At 40.6% G+C, this 16,725-nt stretch overlaps 1 protein-coding gene and 1 long non-coding RNA gene across 3 annotated transcripts in view; one reads left to right on the top strand and one right to left on the bottom strand.

Moving 5' to 3' along the window:
* Positions 1-16,725, top strand: part of tspan4a (tetraspanin 4a) — a 187,280-nt gene that overhangs the window by 147,589 nt on the left and 22,966 nt on the right. For both annotated transcript variants that reach the window (XM_034679524.1, XM_034679523.1), the window contains 2 exons: positions 13,228-13,329; positions 15,397-15,528. In XM_034679524.1, the coding sequence (XP_034535415.1) occupies positions 13,228-13,329; positions 15,397-15,528 (234 nt within the window). The remainder of the gene's footprint in view (positions 1-13,227; positions 13,330-15,396; positions 15,529-16,725) is intronic.
* The window catches only part of LOC117809997, a 52,368-nt gene continuing 47,316 nt past the window's right edge, over positions 11,674-16,725 (bottom strand). The window contains exon 2 of the long non-coding RNA XR_004630659.1: positions 11,674-12,080. This is a non-coding gene — a long non-coding RNA (uncharacterized LOC117809997). The remainder of the gene's footprint in view (positions 12,081-16,725) is intronic.

The following is a 16,725-nucleotide window of genomic DNA, read 5'->3' as shown; positions in this document are numbered from 1 at the left end:
TGGAGTCTTGGATATCTGTGACAACGGAGCGTGCAGGTTGAGAGCTGCAGATAAGGATGAGGAATAGCAGAGAGGGCAATTGTAAATAATTTAAAATGCAATCTGGCTAAGATCCTGATATTACGAAGGAGCAGGGGAGCAAAGCTGTGCAGGAGGAAGCAAACAGAGATAAAGAACTTCACAGGTACATTTTAGTAAACATAAAGACATTAAATCACCCACATACAGAGAGAAAGTTGAGCCTAAATCAGGAACATGTAAGAGAATAGCCTGTAAATTACAGATATGAAATACATGTGTTTTATTTATTAAATGTAGATCATGAGTAAAGTTTATTTACTTCGTCAACAATGTTCAGTTTGCTTCAAGAATACAACAAAACATGAACAAACTATGAAATAAAATGCTTAATAACCTATCAGAGTCCATCTGTAAGCTCGAGCGACCTGTATCCTAAGAGCCAGATGTCTTTTGCTGTTGTAATAACTCATTATTATTCTCTTCCTCTATTTTCCTGTCTTTTCTCACTCCTGGATGGATAATTCCTCATCACTTTTCACTGAGTGATCTCAGTGAGAAACTTCTCTACAGGAACTATGCGCATGCAACTCTTTTCAGTGCAACGACAGTGAGCACTGTCAGCTGGGGCCCCCTTAGGGAGGTTTCCTGCTGTTGCTGCACATTTTGAGCCACTGCTGTGGTTTAAAGTTTGTCAGTCGCCAGGGGCCCCCCTACTGGCCTGGGGCCCTTTATCAGTTGCCTGCCTTGCGTGTTGACAAACGGCACCTCTGGTGATAACAAGCGTGAGAGTGGGGTTTGTTCCTTTGTTCATGTTTTACACTGTAAACTGTGTATTTGTACAGTACTGTTGAAGTTCAAAAAGCTAACCTGTTTAAAGGATCTACACTGTTAATGTGGGCTGTAATCCATGCTGTAACATTAAGCAGAACCCTTCTGAACATACTTTGTGTGAAGCTGACAGGCTCTTGCTCAGTAAGAGTTGGACTGCCAGTTGTTTTTTTCTCTCCTCTGCTTCAAAGTTTTCTAGTCGTCCGTTAGATCTCAGCTTGTTCTCAGTTTGTGAAATTTCTGTACATGTCTTTGTGGTTTCAGATTAGAACAGATTTGATATGAGCATCAAACGTAGAAACATAGCTGAGATGAGTCACCTATCAGACCTTTGTCTTCTCCTTCTGTTTCTGATGAATCTGGTGCGACAGCACAAGTGAAGGGATACTTGAAATCCAAAGAGGGCTCATGGCAGAGGTTAAAACCCTCTCACAGGAATGTCAAACACAGGTGAGTGCTGGATCGTTCAAAGCTTCATGTGTTCTTTAGGACAACAGACAGAACAGAACATTAGTCCTGGCAGTCTGGGAGTTTTACTGTGGCTGAGGAATGGAAATGGATGCATCGTTTTGAAGAACTGGACCGTTGGATAATGTCTGTTCACCTTGTGGTTTGTGTGGAAAGAAATGAAAAATGTTACCAGATGGAAATCAATACTGGCAAATTTGCGCAGCCTATTTCCTCCCATTCAGTTCTGAAGTCACAAAAACTGATTTCTTTCAAAATGTTTAATTATGCTGTAGAAGGAAATTCATCACTGTGAGGAGGAGCAAGTTTTCCAAGAGCTGAAACTTTTGGAGTTCAGCTTCTTAAAGAACTCTGTTTGGAGGGTCACATTGGGCCTCATTCACTAATAAATACGTAGAAATGTTCTTACTCTGTGCATAAAATAAGTGCTTACGCAAAATCACCGTTGGATTCATGACACTTGCGTACCAGCCATTTTTGTTCTGACCACCTTGCATATATTAGTGAATCAGAATCATTCTAAATTGACAGGCGCGTGCCCCCAATCTGCAATCAGCATACTACCACGCCCCAATTCATCCATATAAGGACATGTGTTCGGTGAATCAAGATGCTGAATTTCACCTCGGCAGAAATGGAGGGGATTGTTTCAGAGGTTGAGGCAAGAAAACCAACACTTTTCTGAAGCGTATCAGCAAGAGTCACCATGACAAAAAAAATGAAGCCTGGGTTTCTTACTGAGGCTGTTAATGCTGTGTCTCCTGAGGTTCACACCGTTGCTCAGGTTAAGAAAAGAAGGTTTGATATTTAAGTGGCTGCAAAAAACATAAAATAAAAGACTTACAGAACAGAAAAGAAGGAAGGAAACTGGAGGAGGACAAGGACCACCTGATCTGACAGCTCAGGATTAAAGAACGGCTGCGATTATTGGAGACACCTCCATATCAGGAATATGTTCCCAAAACGAGGGATAAAGTGACGATATTCAACCGTTGCCTAATGGTAATGAACACAGCCTGCCAGAATTATCTTTCACACTCTCTCGGGGGCGTAGAGTAACTTGCTACCCGCTGTGCCCAAACACATCCTATGAGCCTTCAACAGCCCAAACGGCGCTCCACTATGACACGCGTGTGGGCGTGGTTGTTGTTATAGCGCACCTCCTAGAGGGGGGGGGGGGGGGGGGGGGGGGGACACTAGAGACTTAATCTAAATAAAACAAAAAAATATGCTCACCAACTAGCCATCCATTTCTTAGAGCAGGGGTTCCCAAAGTGGGGGTCTGACACAAATGGGGGGTCGTGATATGTCTTCCAGAATTTTTTTTTTAAAGTTATCTAAAAAATAGTACATTTTACCCATTATAGTACAAAAATAGAAAATGTGATGAGTTTTCTGCCTTTCTTTTTGCTAGATGGCTATATGACAGTCATCTGGCTTTTTTCTTTTACTGAAAGTAGTTATGTCATGCATAAGTTAAAAGAGTATGTGTTTACATTTTCTGAGAAAGTTGGTCTTCATCATTTGTGCATACGCATGGTCTGAGAAAGTTCTAAATGTGTTCGTAGTGTAAGAACAAATTGAAGTAAGAATATATTGATGGATCCCAGATTTGTGCTTCATACGTGCGTACGCACAGTTTAAGCATGTATTCGTGTGTACGCACTGTTAGTGAATGAGGCCCAATGTGTTTAACTTGTGTTTGAGGCCGGTTCATATTCAACTATTAGAAAAAAATCTGGTTTCTTCACATATGACTTTATAAAATTATGGGCTTCATTTTGATTTCAGTAGAGGCAATCTAACCTAATCTAAATTCTAATTGAAGGATTTACAGCAAACCAATGTGTAATGAGATTCATTTTAGTGTTTAGAACAACCCAATCACAGTCTCATTAAAATACAACATGAGTAAATTTAGCTTTTATTGAGTTCTCTGAAGCTAGTTTAAAAAAAACATGTTGTGCTGCTTTAAATCATACTTTGACGTCAACATTAAGATTTGCCTTTTGTTGACCAGAACAGTCAGACTGGTTGAAATGTAACAGCTCAGGTTTGGTTTTGCATGACACATTTATTGCAATCACACTAAAACCCTCGGTATAAATTTTCCGCCTGTCAACTCCAGCCGGCTACAGCCACAGCTCCACGATGGTTTATTCCTCTCACTGCTACTTGTATCCAAGCACTGTGCACTGCTCACTCTTTGCTAACTTGCCTGCAGCCACACAGCTCACCTGAGAGCCGTGAAGTACCTCACTGCTGCTGCTGCTGCTGCTCCTCACACAGCATTTCAAAAGTCCCTCGAGTGTGGAGCTTTCCTCCGAAGGGGCACTTTTATCACCAATGTGCAGATTGACACTTTCTTGAGAGGAGGAAAGAAGTCAAAGAATAGATCTAAAATTGAAGAAAAATAAAAATCTATATTTATGTTCTGATCAGTTTCTCATGTTGGTGGAAGTCCCTTGTGCGAGGAGGACTTGGACTCATTTATAGATAAAGACTGAATGTTTTAAGTTGTATCTTTTGTATAAAGCCCTGATCATTTATACAGTTTGGAGCAGGGGTTAGCACGTCTTCAGCTGCATGTTCTATCAGGTGCTGTCTCTTTCTCTTTCTTCCTGTCAGGACGCTTAAAAAAAGGTGTCATGAATCATGACTTTTGCTCTCAAAGATTTTACAGTAATTGCAAGCAAGAGCAGTGCAACATCTCCATTATATAAAATAACCATCAAGGAGATGACCGGGACAAGCTCATACTTTAACAGACTTAACTTTCATCCAGGTAAGGGAGATGCTATATTCAGCCCTCATAGTCTGCCTACCTGGACTGTTGATTACGTGACACTGTGAGCAAGCTAACTGTAATGTTAGATCGTCTCAACCACTGAGTCCAAGATGTTTGATTTGTTAACATTCGGATTAATAGACGGTGGGGTTTTTGAGAGAATAGGCACCTGCAGTGATCCCATCGTATCAGAATCAATGAGTGTGATTACCCACTGAGGGAAACGTGGTGCGCATTGACACACGCTGCTCAGTACTATACTTTGATTTAAATCTTCAAACGGGTTGACAGGATCAGTCAGAATCTAATGTTAATAAATGAAAGGAGTTTCATACATCCAGTCCAGGATGATACAGTCAATAGTTTCGGGGGAAGCATGGGCCCCCCTTGAAATAAATATCAATGAGGACTAGACTTCAACTCTGACTCAGGTAATGAGGACTCAACTTGGATTCTTATTGGGTGACATGAACTTAACTTGTTCTTAAACGCTGAGGACTTGATGTTTGGAGACTTGACTGTAACACCATAGCTAGCTGATGAAGAGTTCTTTGCTAAATCTCAGATGATATAGGGGAAAGACTGCCGACCCAGCCTATCACCTGACAAGCTGAAGTCTAACAACCAGGTATATTATATTTGCAAGTTTAGCAACACCGCGACCAAAACACACTGAGCCTAAATGAATAAAAAAATTGGAGATATGGATCATTTGCTGTAAAACATAAAGCTTTACTTCACTTTGAAAAGATGGTTTTTATTGTGCTTCTCATTCAAATCCTCTTCTTTCTCTACAAATATAAAGTATTACTTTAATACATGTTAAAAAAAAAGTCTCACACCCGATATGTGTTTTTATTTTGAATGTGTTAGATTGAGTTTAGAAGATCTCTTGTCTACTTTGTGCGGTGAATACTTCATGTGTTAAATTCAATTAAAAACCTGTCACTCTTTCTCTGTCTGTAACGTACCAGAGCTTACTCACAGCTTTTGTTGTCTCATACAAACATCAGGAACCCTGCAGCATTTGTTTGAGATGCAATAGGCTTTACACTAACAACAATGTAAACCCATCTGGAGCAATATTTGACACTAAGAGCTGCTGCTATTAGTGACATAGTATAACAACGAGTAAGGTCTGCTTGGGGTGTTGTTTGGGGGCAAGACAGGATGAGAAAAAGTTTCACCTGCTGTTGTCTGTGGCTGCAGGCAAAGGCTTGTAACAGTTTTTAAGTTATGTATCAGAACACTTTTATCATCTTTTGGTCTTTAACATGCGGAAGAGGCCATGAAAACTCCAGAGTCTAGAGAAGAGGATTCTTAGAGAGCCCTTGTTGAAGAAGTGAGCCTTGACCTTGGTTTATTGTCCAACAGCTCGTCTAAAATCCTTCAGTTTGTTTCACTTTGATTAAAGTTGTTTAGGTATCATTTGTTATAACCACCATTCTGCCAGTCCACTACTTTCCCCCCTTTAGCAGCATTGATTGTCCATTTGCATGGTTTGCCGGGTGTTAATCAGGAACTGATTAGGAGAAGAGGATTGGAAATTGTAATGGATTTGCCTGTGCAAGGATTGTGATTGATTATCCGAAGCCAAGAAGTAACATTACTCATTTCAAGGGGTGTGTCTTCAAATGTAAATGACTTAGGTATGTTGCTGCTGTGCCCCGGGACAGATTTAAAAGTCAGAGACAAAGGCACTGAATCTGTGACTTGGTGGCAAAATTCATTACCCGAGGAGGCCTGCAGGAGTCACATCCCACTTGACAAATTTAAGGGTTAGTTCTTGAGCTTCTTGCTTTAGAGGAGAGTTGTCTGAGTTCACAAGTATTGACCCATCCGTCCTGAGGCACAGGAATAACATGTGGACACTTCAGAAGGGTGGCATATCCCTATAACTCCTTTTCAAATAGCACCGCAGAACTTCTGAGGATTTGAGCCAAGCAGGAGTAAAGGGAAACCACTCAGACAGGAGTACAATGTGTCTGCAGTTGTATAAATGGTCTTGAAAAAAACTTGACATTGGTCAAAATTGGGCTCGAGTCAGGGGAAGTAATCTGGGCTCCCTCTGAGGAAGGATAAAAATAAAGTATTGTAAGAAACCAGCCTTTGCCAATAAGCATGGGTAGCCTATAGGTGAGGAAAGCAGAAACCTGGTGAGACATTTAAGTTCATTCAGGAAACACAGAGACGTCTGAGTGATCTAATTACACACGTTTGAAGCGACTGAAGCATGAATCAAACATGTAATACAACTTTGATTGGAGATGTTCCCATGGCATATCTTAGCCAAATATTGCAGGGATGAATTTCAAAACACTACTGTAATTTATGCTCTGAATCAATGATGTTTAACCCTCCTTTTTTTAGAATCACTAACGTCAGTGTGCAGGCTGAATCAGGGCATGTTCTATGCAGATAGGCATCTTGTGGTGAGAAAGTAAGTATAATGGAATCGTTATCTAATATTATCACAGATCTCTGCTCCTTTTGTGATACTTTTATCTCCGTACTGTATCTCTGATTCTGCCTTCCTCGCACATTTACGACGCAGGAAAAGGATCTCCACTGTTTTGAGGAAGCAGGAAAATTGAGCCATTTTTCCGCTCATTATTTCTCCTCTGCTGGAATCCCTTTCTTGTGTTTCTTTCAAACAAAATGTCCTTTCCGCTGTGCTGTCACAGATCTCTTTCTTTGCCTGCTATACACTGTCTGCGCTATCGAAAGCTCACGAGTCAGACAATATAACCACTTCATCTGCCCCACAGTGTATTTGCTTTTATATATTCAATGCCTTATGGCTCATCCTCTCCCTCTATTCCCCTGTTTACATTTTCACTGCCTCCACTCTCTTCTCCACCTTCATCTCTCGTCTCCTTTTAAAACCCACATCTCCTGTCTCCCCTCCCCTCTCCCTCCCTGTCTCTCCTCTCCCTGTCTCCCCTCTCTCTGTCTCCCTTCCTCTCGTCCCTTCTCCTCATCCCCCTTCCTCTCCTCTCCCTGTCTCTCCTCTCGTCTTCGTCTCCCCCTTCTCCTTATCTCCCCTCTCTCCCTTCTCTCCTCTCCATATACATCTCTCATCTCTCCTTGTATCCCTGCCATATAAATAATTGATGGCCCATCTTTGACTCGCCTGGTGTAGTTAAAGGGCGACCAAAGTCCCGAGGACAACATCAATAGCGAGTTAAAAGTACAGCTGAGGCTTATGCACAGTCTGCTTGACGCACTTTCACAGGAGTCACTCTTCACTAATGACCTACTTAGATTCTAAATAAAAGTATTCTTTCTCTTTTTTATTTGACAACTTCAGAAGACTGGGGGCTTTATGCAGACCAAGCAAATGGGACTTAAACAATGACAAATACTGTCCAGAAACATCTCCAGAATAACCTCAGAGGAACAACATGCTCAAAAAACATACTGAAAGCATAACATGGCAAACTTAAGCCCAACAAGCACCAACAGGTGGGCAGACTGACCTGAATGTTACATGACTTAGGAATACTAACACAATGTAGTGTCCAATTTTACACCTGTGCAGGTCAACACCTCCTGTTTTTTTTAACAGCTGAACACAAAACGATAGACCTCACTCAGCACAACACTAGACACGCTGTACTGTACAACAGGTACATTGGTTAGTGTAACTGTTACATCACTCAAAGAGCAATCTCTGGATGCTTCAGACTTAAAACAAATGATTGCACACAGTGTAGCTATGTCTCACCTCACATGCTGGATAGTTTGCAACGCCTGAAAACTTTGGCAAGGAGGAGGAGGGCTCTCTGCATCAACTGTATGCTTGACCAGCAAGACTCATCATGCTCTGGTAGTATCTAAATTCACATCGACAGTAAATGCAAATAACTCTGGTCTTGTCAAGAGACCCATCTGGCAGGGCTTTGAAGCTGAACTTGCCGTTCAAAAGATCCATTTCTTTATCCATTTTTCTAAAAGGAGGTTAGTTTCTGCTTGCAATCCACAACATTACAGCTGCTGCGGCTCCTGATTTCCCACAGGGCGGGCCGAGGGTCATAATCACAGAACGTGTGTGCGTTTATCACGCATTAAAAAATGAGTAGGAAGGAATCTGTGTTAACCCCTTATCATCGTGTTAACTTTGGCAGCTCTAGTATGTTTCCAAAGAACTGTATTGGTACAAAACAACTCCAAACAGATGCCAGTGGTCTTATTTCTTATGCATGTGAAGGCAAGTGTTATTACCTCAAACCATGACAACAATAAGAGGCAATTACATGCAATGAGAGTGGGTTTGTTCCTCTCCCCTGTAGCCTGAGCTCATGTCCCTGCTGCAGACAGACTGACATCAGAACTGATTCAGGACTTAACAGATAAGCGACCAGGCATTTCTGTGAACGACCTATATGGCTGTAGCTGATGTATCTGGTCCAAGTATGGAACCCACTGGACGGTATGTCATGTTAGGTTCAAATGATGGTCAAATAAATCATGTCATGCCAAATGTCTATGTATAAATGTTGAACTAGAAGCAATGTGCATTTGATGTTACTGGTTACACACCCTTTCAGCCTATCACAGTCCACCAGGACATCACACGCTCAGTTGCTCTGATGGCTTGTGGCATCCAGAAGCATTTTGGTCAGTGCTTGCTGATAACATCCCTTAGGATATTGAAAATGAACCAAGCCTTTCCAGACTGATTTGCATTTCTGAATTGATGTGACCATGATGGCAAGCTAACTTTTCACCAGCAGAAGAGGGAGGAAGAGAGTCCATTTATCTGATAAGGTAGCTTTAGGTTTTAGCTTAATCAGTGAGAAAGAATGGGAAATACATGACATTTTACCATTACAGATGGACACAAAATTTTAATTCCAGCTTTTAAACACATGCAGCAGCACAAAAAGTCCAGCTTTTTATTTATTAAAGCTAAAAGCTCCTTTCTGTGATTGCTTCCGTTGCTTATAGCAACAGCTAGAGGGCAAATATTGGAGGAAGGTTCAGAAGTTCATGATGGTGCGTTATTGTTTTTTAAATGGAGTTGCATAAAAATTGAAAGCCTGCTGACTAAGCTGGGAACATTTGTTTGTAAAGTCCATCTCAAGCTGTCATATATCTCTTTCTTTTTTTCTGAAGGGAAAAAAAATCAGTGCAGGACAAGTCTCAGTGGCATTCTAAGATTTAATATAAAATCACCACACCCGCATAAAATTGTGTGTGACAGTTTTATTGAGCACATTTTCACAGTGTTGTTGTTTGAGGGAAAATATTAAGCTTTAGCTGTTTTTTTTTGCATGAGATATGTCGTGTTGTTAAATCACATTTATAAGTACATGCGTAAAATAAAAACTGTCAATCAGATGTGACATTGAGAAATAAGTTTGTTTTATGTCTGTATTGTTTCAGTCAGAAGCAACTGAAGTGAGGTTTTTCTTTCTCAAAAGATTTTCTCAATGAATCCGTCTATTGTCTTTTGCCGCTGACTGGATCGATTTTCTATGAGCCCTTCTTGTTTTTTCACCCAGCTCTTTGTAGTATGATATCTCCAGTGGCATTAGGGCACAGTGCCTGCACCTATACAATGTATTTAAAGTAAACTGTGTATAAGCTGAACAAATAGATCATCTTTCTGCAGGATGTGAAGAATATTTTGCCCCACAGGTACCAGTTTAATAAAACTGTCAACAGAGCTCTACTGTTACGTTACCTTGGCACTTCTACACTGATCCAAACAGCTCCACCATGTTGGTATCTCAGTGTGTGATTGTATCCTGCATCATGGCATTGCATAAGCAAGAGACGCAATGTACAAACATCTCAAACACACACAGCGCTGTTCTGTCTCGCTAGCTCCCTGTTTTCAACGCACCATCCAAATTTCAACCTTTTCAAAGTTTTAACTCTGTGTTTAATGTGAATGCCCTGCACGCACATACATATCGTTTATGTCATTGGTACAGGCTGTAACCCTATCTTGAGTTGTGTGGAAATGCAAGTTAAAATAACCTTTGTGGTTGCTCTGAAAATGAATATATGAATACATGCAGTGTTGTTTTTACAAAACATGCCTTGTTTGTAGCCTCGAAGAGACAGCGCTGAATACAGTAGCATATCAGGTATAAATCCTCCGAAGGCAAACTTTTAAAATATAACATTTACATTTATGTTTTTGACTTGGTAGTACTCCCGTTTCTTCCCTTTGCAAGCACAGAGCTTATGTCTTACCCCTTCAGGCTGTCTTATTATTGGAATGGTGTGAAATCTTTGGCAGAAAAGTCTGTTGCATCACCGCATCCCTTTGCCTATTTCTTGACACTTTCATCTGCAATCAGCAATTTTTAATGGAAGCGTGTGTGTTAACATCTGAGTGTGATAGAGCACTTGATTAATCATCATTGTAGCACTACTTACAGTAAAATGACTTGTCTCATGGTCTGATTACAGGGTTGGTGTGAAATGTTTTGGAAGGCTTCTCGAGGTTACAAGTAATCCTATTCAGCTCTTTGATAGATTAAAATTCAAATCAAGGATACCCACTTAATGTATGCTGCAACCACCTTTAACATAAAATGTTAGTTGGCAAACTCAAGGCCTTGGCTAAGGTGAGTGCTTTTGAAGTTTGAAGAGATTTAACAAGGTGTTTGGTGTCTGCGGCAGCTCACAGGCTAAGAGGCTGCAGTGTCGAAGAGAACAAGGTCAGCAGAGATCAATGCGATTGATGTCGGATGAGATTGACCACCTCGATGTGTAAACAAGGCTGAGCTGCCTGTGTGTGTTTGTGCGTGTCTGGAGTTTGTGTTCGGTGTTTGCAGTAGAGCCCAACTCTCTGATTGTGTTGTTGATTTTAAAGAATGAATTTTAGCTTCAGTAACGGCCGAGCTTGGTTGTGTTTAAGCTTGTTTATCTCTGCGACTGTTATCACATATCCTGTTTGTTATCTTTGACTCAAAGCTTACAGGAAAAGCTGTTTTTTGTTAAATGTTTTTTATCTTGTTTGTTTAGGTTCACACAGCTGAACCACAGCCTCTAAACTGTAGTGACAGGAATCTGCATGCCGCATGTGTATTGAACAGCGGCTCACTAACCTGTCGTCTTTCAGTGTGATGTTTCTGATGGAGCAAATCCAATTCTCATTTCTAAGTTTAGCAGTTTCCATTGTCAAGATCAGTTTAACAGTCTGTATATCATTTGAGAGCACTTGAGTACAAGTGTCTGTAAACTGCATTCCCTCTCAGTCCATTTACTTGTGCTGAGCAGGGGAGTCATGTATCAACATCCACTTTATATTACCTATAAAACCTTGTGTTAGGACTGTCTTGGTGCACAAGACGTAGCCATGTCAGCATAAAACCCATGTAAACTACTGCTCCACCTGAAAAGCTTAGGAACTGTTGGTGTGCCATCAAAGCATCTCGCAAATGTACCAGTCTCTCACAATATAAGTAAATATACGATACGCCGATACCGATCACTGATAACGACATCCTCCTGGGGGCCGATACCGATAAGATTACTAATATTTTTTTTTACATTTTTGATTTTAAAATGCAGAGTTTATGTACACCTGAGGGTAAGAAAGGCTGGAGTTAAGAAAGCAAAGATACATATTTATTAATATTATATCCTCACCAAATCTAACTGAAATCACTATTAACACAAAAACAAAAACAAAGAACAGTTCTGACTCTTCAACAGTCTTTTTCTAATTGTAAACTGAATCCCTCCTGTGCATGTCAAAATGTTGTGTTCATGTCGGAGTCTTCATCCAGCCAAACTAAGCACACTCACTGGACTAACATCAGAAGTCCATATGACTGAGGTAAAACATGAATGTGTGTAGCGATCACATCATACAGGACAGGCAGGGATATGTCTGAAAGGTAGCAGCGATTCAGGATATAAATGCACCATTAGCAGGTGAAATCCTTGGTCCTCCATCTCAGAAAAAGGAGGGTCATCAAGTGTAAAGTGATTCTGTCATCGATAACCGTTTCTGCAGATGAAAAGAAAAGAACATGAGGTTTTTCAACTTATTTGAAAGTATCATGACCTATTTCTTTCTTTTTTTGCTGATGATGCGAGTGCTTATTGTTTATATCACATTTGTTTGTCTCTTTGTTTTCTTGTTTAATTGTTTGTAGTAGATTTAGCAGATTGATATGATTACGGTTAGAATTCTGGGCCCATATGCACGTCCAGCCATTACACAAACGGGACCATTAGTCTTAACGTACCGTTATGGAACGGCCCATTTGGCCGTAGCGTTAGCCGCGTACACGACGGCAAACAATTGGTCAACCTCCTGGGAACCTCCTGGAAAACCCCTATCCAACAAATTCAAAATGTGCATGCCTACGCATAAACAACAATAAACATGGCAAGCGGTACCGTTGTGATAGAAAAAAATCAAGAAAAAGCCATTTTTCAGCGGAAGAAATGGACATTTTATTACAAGAATACAGAATGAACAAACATCTGTTATCAGCAGGTCAATCGTCAAAGATAACAAACAAGGAGAAAGTGAAAGTTTGGCTTAACATCTTGAACCGGGTAAACACGTGTGGTGTTTCTGAGCGCACAGTAGAAGACCTACAAAATAAAATAAGCAACATGAAAGCGGCTTTGCGCAACAAGCACCGCCACCAACAGGTGGGGTAATCCTGCCGTTAGCACCTGTAATGGTGGGGTCTACAGCCATTAAATGTAATGCTTTGTTGGGGCGTTAACCTGGCTCATGCATACCGCTAATCGATTTTCTTTTCATCATTAGTACAAACAGCCCGTTTTCATTGCTAAAGGTTGGACGTGCATGCAGGCCCTGGAGTCTGTGACTAAAGCTGTATCTATAGCAAGGGTGCGTCATCGAGAAATGACAGACCATTGCTGTGTAGTATTGACCAATCAGAATCAAGTATTTAACACAGGATTTTAGTTTTAGTTCATTCATATTCAAACAGATTGTTCTGCAGGTTTTCTAAAAGAAAACAGAGAAAATGTATGTGGTTAGTTGTTGCCGCTTGAGTCCATATCACATTAGTTCTCATCTGATGAGAACTGGAATGAGCCGGCTGAAATTAGATTGGCTAAATGATCTTATTTTCTCTTCTGACACAACCATTTCTCCTGTCTTGTTATCTCAGATTGATCACTACGCACAGACAGATCTGAAGAAGGGCCTCCAGCTGTTCGGCACAGAGGGCAACGTGGGTTTGACCAACGCCTGGATGATCGTACAAACTGATGTAAGATATGAGATCACTGGAGGGGGTGGCTGTCTGTGTTTGGGAACAGATACCAAAAGATGAAAAGCCTCTATATATGTCTCCAGTCACAGTTTTCTGAGGTCAAGATGCTTTAAAATAAACTCAGACATCCAGCTGTGAGCATCACAGCCCATTCAATATTCACTTCAGTGCCATTTAGCAAGTCAACCCTTGCCAAATTCCTTGTCACAAGCTGAGATACATGACGTTTTTACTGCATTATTCATTGTGACAGTGCTTACTTCTGCTACTGGCAAGCATCCACTATTTGTACCACTGTGATAGCATTAAATTAAAACAGAGTAGTCAAATGTTGAAGGGCCATGCAGCTTTGTATTTCTCCTTTTTGTGTGGATTAGGATAAAACACTGCCATGATCTTTAAGTAATGGGATCTGGACATCTGCATGTAGGATAAAATATGACAACGATCTGAAGTATAGGAAATGTTTGTACAGACAGTAACAAACACCCAGAGCTTTTATAGTTTAACCGCTGTGGTAAATTGCTGTCAGAGAGATTAATGCAAACATCATAGACTCTCAGAGGTAATCTTTGTTTCCAGCTCTCACTTTGATGTGCTTTTTGCTTTGTAATATTTATATTTTTAAATTCCGCTGTGAAGAAAAACACAATGTGAGAAACTGAGATTTGGAATTAGGGATTGCAGAGGACGGATGCTGCTGCTAGTGAATCCCTTTTGGGAGACATCAAATGATGGATCGGAGCCTTCAGGGCTCTCTGGACCTTTTTTATACATCACAGATATCACTGTTATGGCTTGTAGTTTTGTTCCATTAGCAAATGTGCGGTAAACGTTGAATGTTTGGCTCCAGTCTGAGCCTGCATGCATGTGTGTCTGCTGTCTGGAGGGCATAGTGTGTTAGTGTGTGCCTGTGTGTTTGCATACAGCGACTGGAAAAGCACAAATGATGTTAGGGAACTGTATTGGTATGCAAATTATGCATGCAAATGTGCTTGTAAATTTGCATGTGTGGGTGTAAATGTGCAGAGATGTTTTTTTTTTTTTCTTCTTCCTGGGAACAAGGTAGTATTATGAGGAGAATGTGTCTGAATATATAGGTGCAAACATGAATATGCACTTTTTGTGTTATAAGACCGCTGTGATGTATGAGGCTCCATGAAGTCTAGCAGAGAAGAAGAGTATTAAAAGGCAGCTCTTCGTCTGTCGCTGCTCTCACTCCCAAGCCTCCTTCATACATGCTGAGTCACTGAATCGACAATAAAGCAAGATGTCCCTGGAGCAAAGTTCACCCTGAAAATTATTAACGACCGCTTATGTAATGAAGATGATCTACCTACAAAAGAAGGAGTAGTAAAAAACATCCACGAGGTGCAGTGTGTCCCCACGATAAATCAGTGAGAGTCACCTGCACACGGGTTGTTAATGTTTCAAGGAGATAACATTTGAATATCACGACCCTGTGCAGTTTTAAGCCTTTGAATTGCTCTCGGACTTTAAAACTTTGTCACCTATGCCATCCTGCTGTTTAAATTCAGGTGTAGCTCATGATAAATTACAAACGTACCCATTGTTAAAGAAGCTGAGGGAGTTTAAAATTATCACACCATCTCTGATTCTGTGCACGGCGGGGCGTCAGGGAGCATTATGCCTGTGTGGAATTAAAGCCCGCTGGATGAACAAAACATCAGGGGCACTTTATCTTTTCCTGAAGTACACTGATGAATTGAATTGTGGGTGAAGACATGATCCCTTATCAAAAATCTATACCAATCACAAAGGGAGGAAGATGTGGATAAAAAGAAGCAGGTGAGTCAGAAAATGAATTAAGGGCTCTGAGACAAATGAGATGCGGGTCGTACAAAAAGCGCTGCAGCTAGAAGATAAAGTGGCTTCTACATTCAGCACATATAAATGATTTTGGTCAGTAAATCTTATCGTAGGCTGGTAAATAATTTTAGCTTCCCAGTGCAGGGCTGTTTATTTGATATGATGCATTAGCATGTCTGTGTGATGAAAATAAAAAGGCAAATTGCATTGACTGTCTCTATTTCTCTGATGCAGTTTCGATGCTGTGGAGTAACCAACCACACAGACTGGTTTGAGGTGTACAACGCCAGCCGTGTGCCGGACTCCTGCTGCCTGGAGTACAGCGACAACTGTGGCCTGTACAACCCAGGAACATGGTGGACAGCGGTGAGTTCTAGCACTAGACAGAGTGCTTTAAATTTATTTTAACTAGAATATATTCATCATTTACAGACACACACTGTCAAATTGCCAAGAATTTTGCTCTACACTGCAGCACAAAAATGCAGTTTTTTATTTTCATGCATTTTAATAAGCCATCACCTGGAAAGGATGCAGTCTTTTTTGCCTGTGACATATAAATCAAGCCTATTTTAGCATATTGTCATGTAAGAAGCAAATTTCAATGCCAAGAATTTCTAGTTGTTTAAAAGAGGGAAAAAAAGAGGGAAAGACGTTTGGGAGCATGTGAAAACGCCTCAAACTGCATTTTGTGTAACAAATTACTGTAAAATCCAAGATATAAGTCGCAGCCGTATATAACATGCAGTCTGTTTTGGGGGCTTCCTAGAGGGAAAGAGGTTTTAAATGAGATCAGCAAGAAGACTTCCATTATGTTCAGCAATGTGCAGTTACTATGTAAATGTGCAGCTCTTTCTTAAACCGTGTGTTAACATTACCCTGTTACTCATACATTAGTTGAGCTCAGCCTGCAGAAACATTGATAGTTGTGAGGTACAGACAGAACCCCTGCCTGTGACCAATCAATCAAACCAGAACACCTATAGGTTTATACGAAGGTTTTCCTCAAATGTATGATTATGACGTAATGAGGGAGAAAGGAGTTCGAAACTGGCACTGCTGGACTCGCTAATGTGTTGCGTTGAACCAGCTGCTTCCTCCTTTGAGTGCCATCTTCTGGTAAAGTACCGTAACACAATGATATAATTATGTTTGCATTTTTAACTGGTATATTGGTCGCACTGGTGCAAAAGACACAGCTCACTTTATAGATGACAAAAACATTTTCTTAATAGGCTTAAAGGCTCATTTGCTTATTTCAAGTCTGTTTTTCATAAACCATAGTCCAATGGTCCTATCCTCTGTTAGATACATTACCTGGTGATTGACAAGTCTATACCATAGTAAACTTTCCAATTCCTATACTTCCCTTTTTGTTTTTTTATAAACTATTAAATATTTGGAAATTTGAAAATCATGGTATATTATGGTATTGAGACTACTCATGGAGTTGACAGCGACATAATCTGGTTGCTAGCTAAAGTTGTCCAGATCTTCCTGCTCCAGTTCGTGAAGGCAGCAGCTAATCAGACTGTCATTAGCTAAAATTCAGAAGCCTCCTCT

The sequence above is a fragment of the Notolabrus celidotus genome, chromosome 3 (assembly GCF_009762535.1).
Source record: "Notolabrus celidotus isolate fNotCel1 chromosome 3, fNotCel1.pri, whole genome shotgun sequence".
Lineage (NCBI taxonomy): Eukaryota > Metazoa > Chordata > Actinopteri > Labriformes > Labridae > Notolabrus > Notolabrus celidotus.
This window is presented reverse-complemented; position numbering and strand designations above follow the sequence as displayed.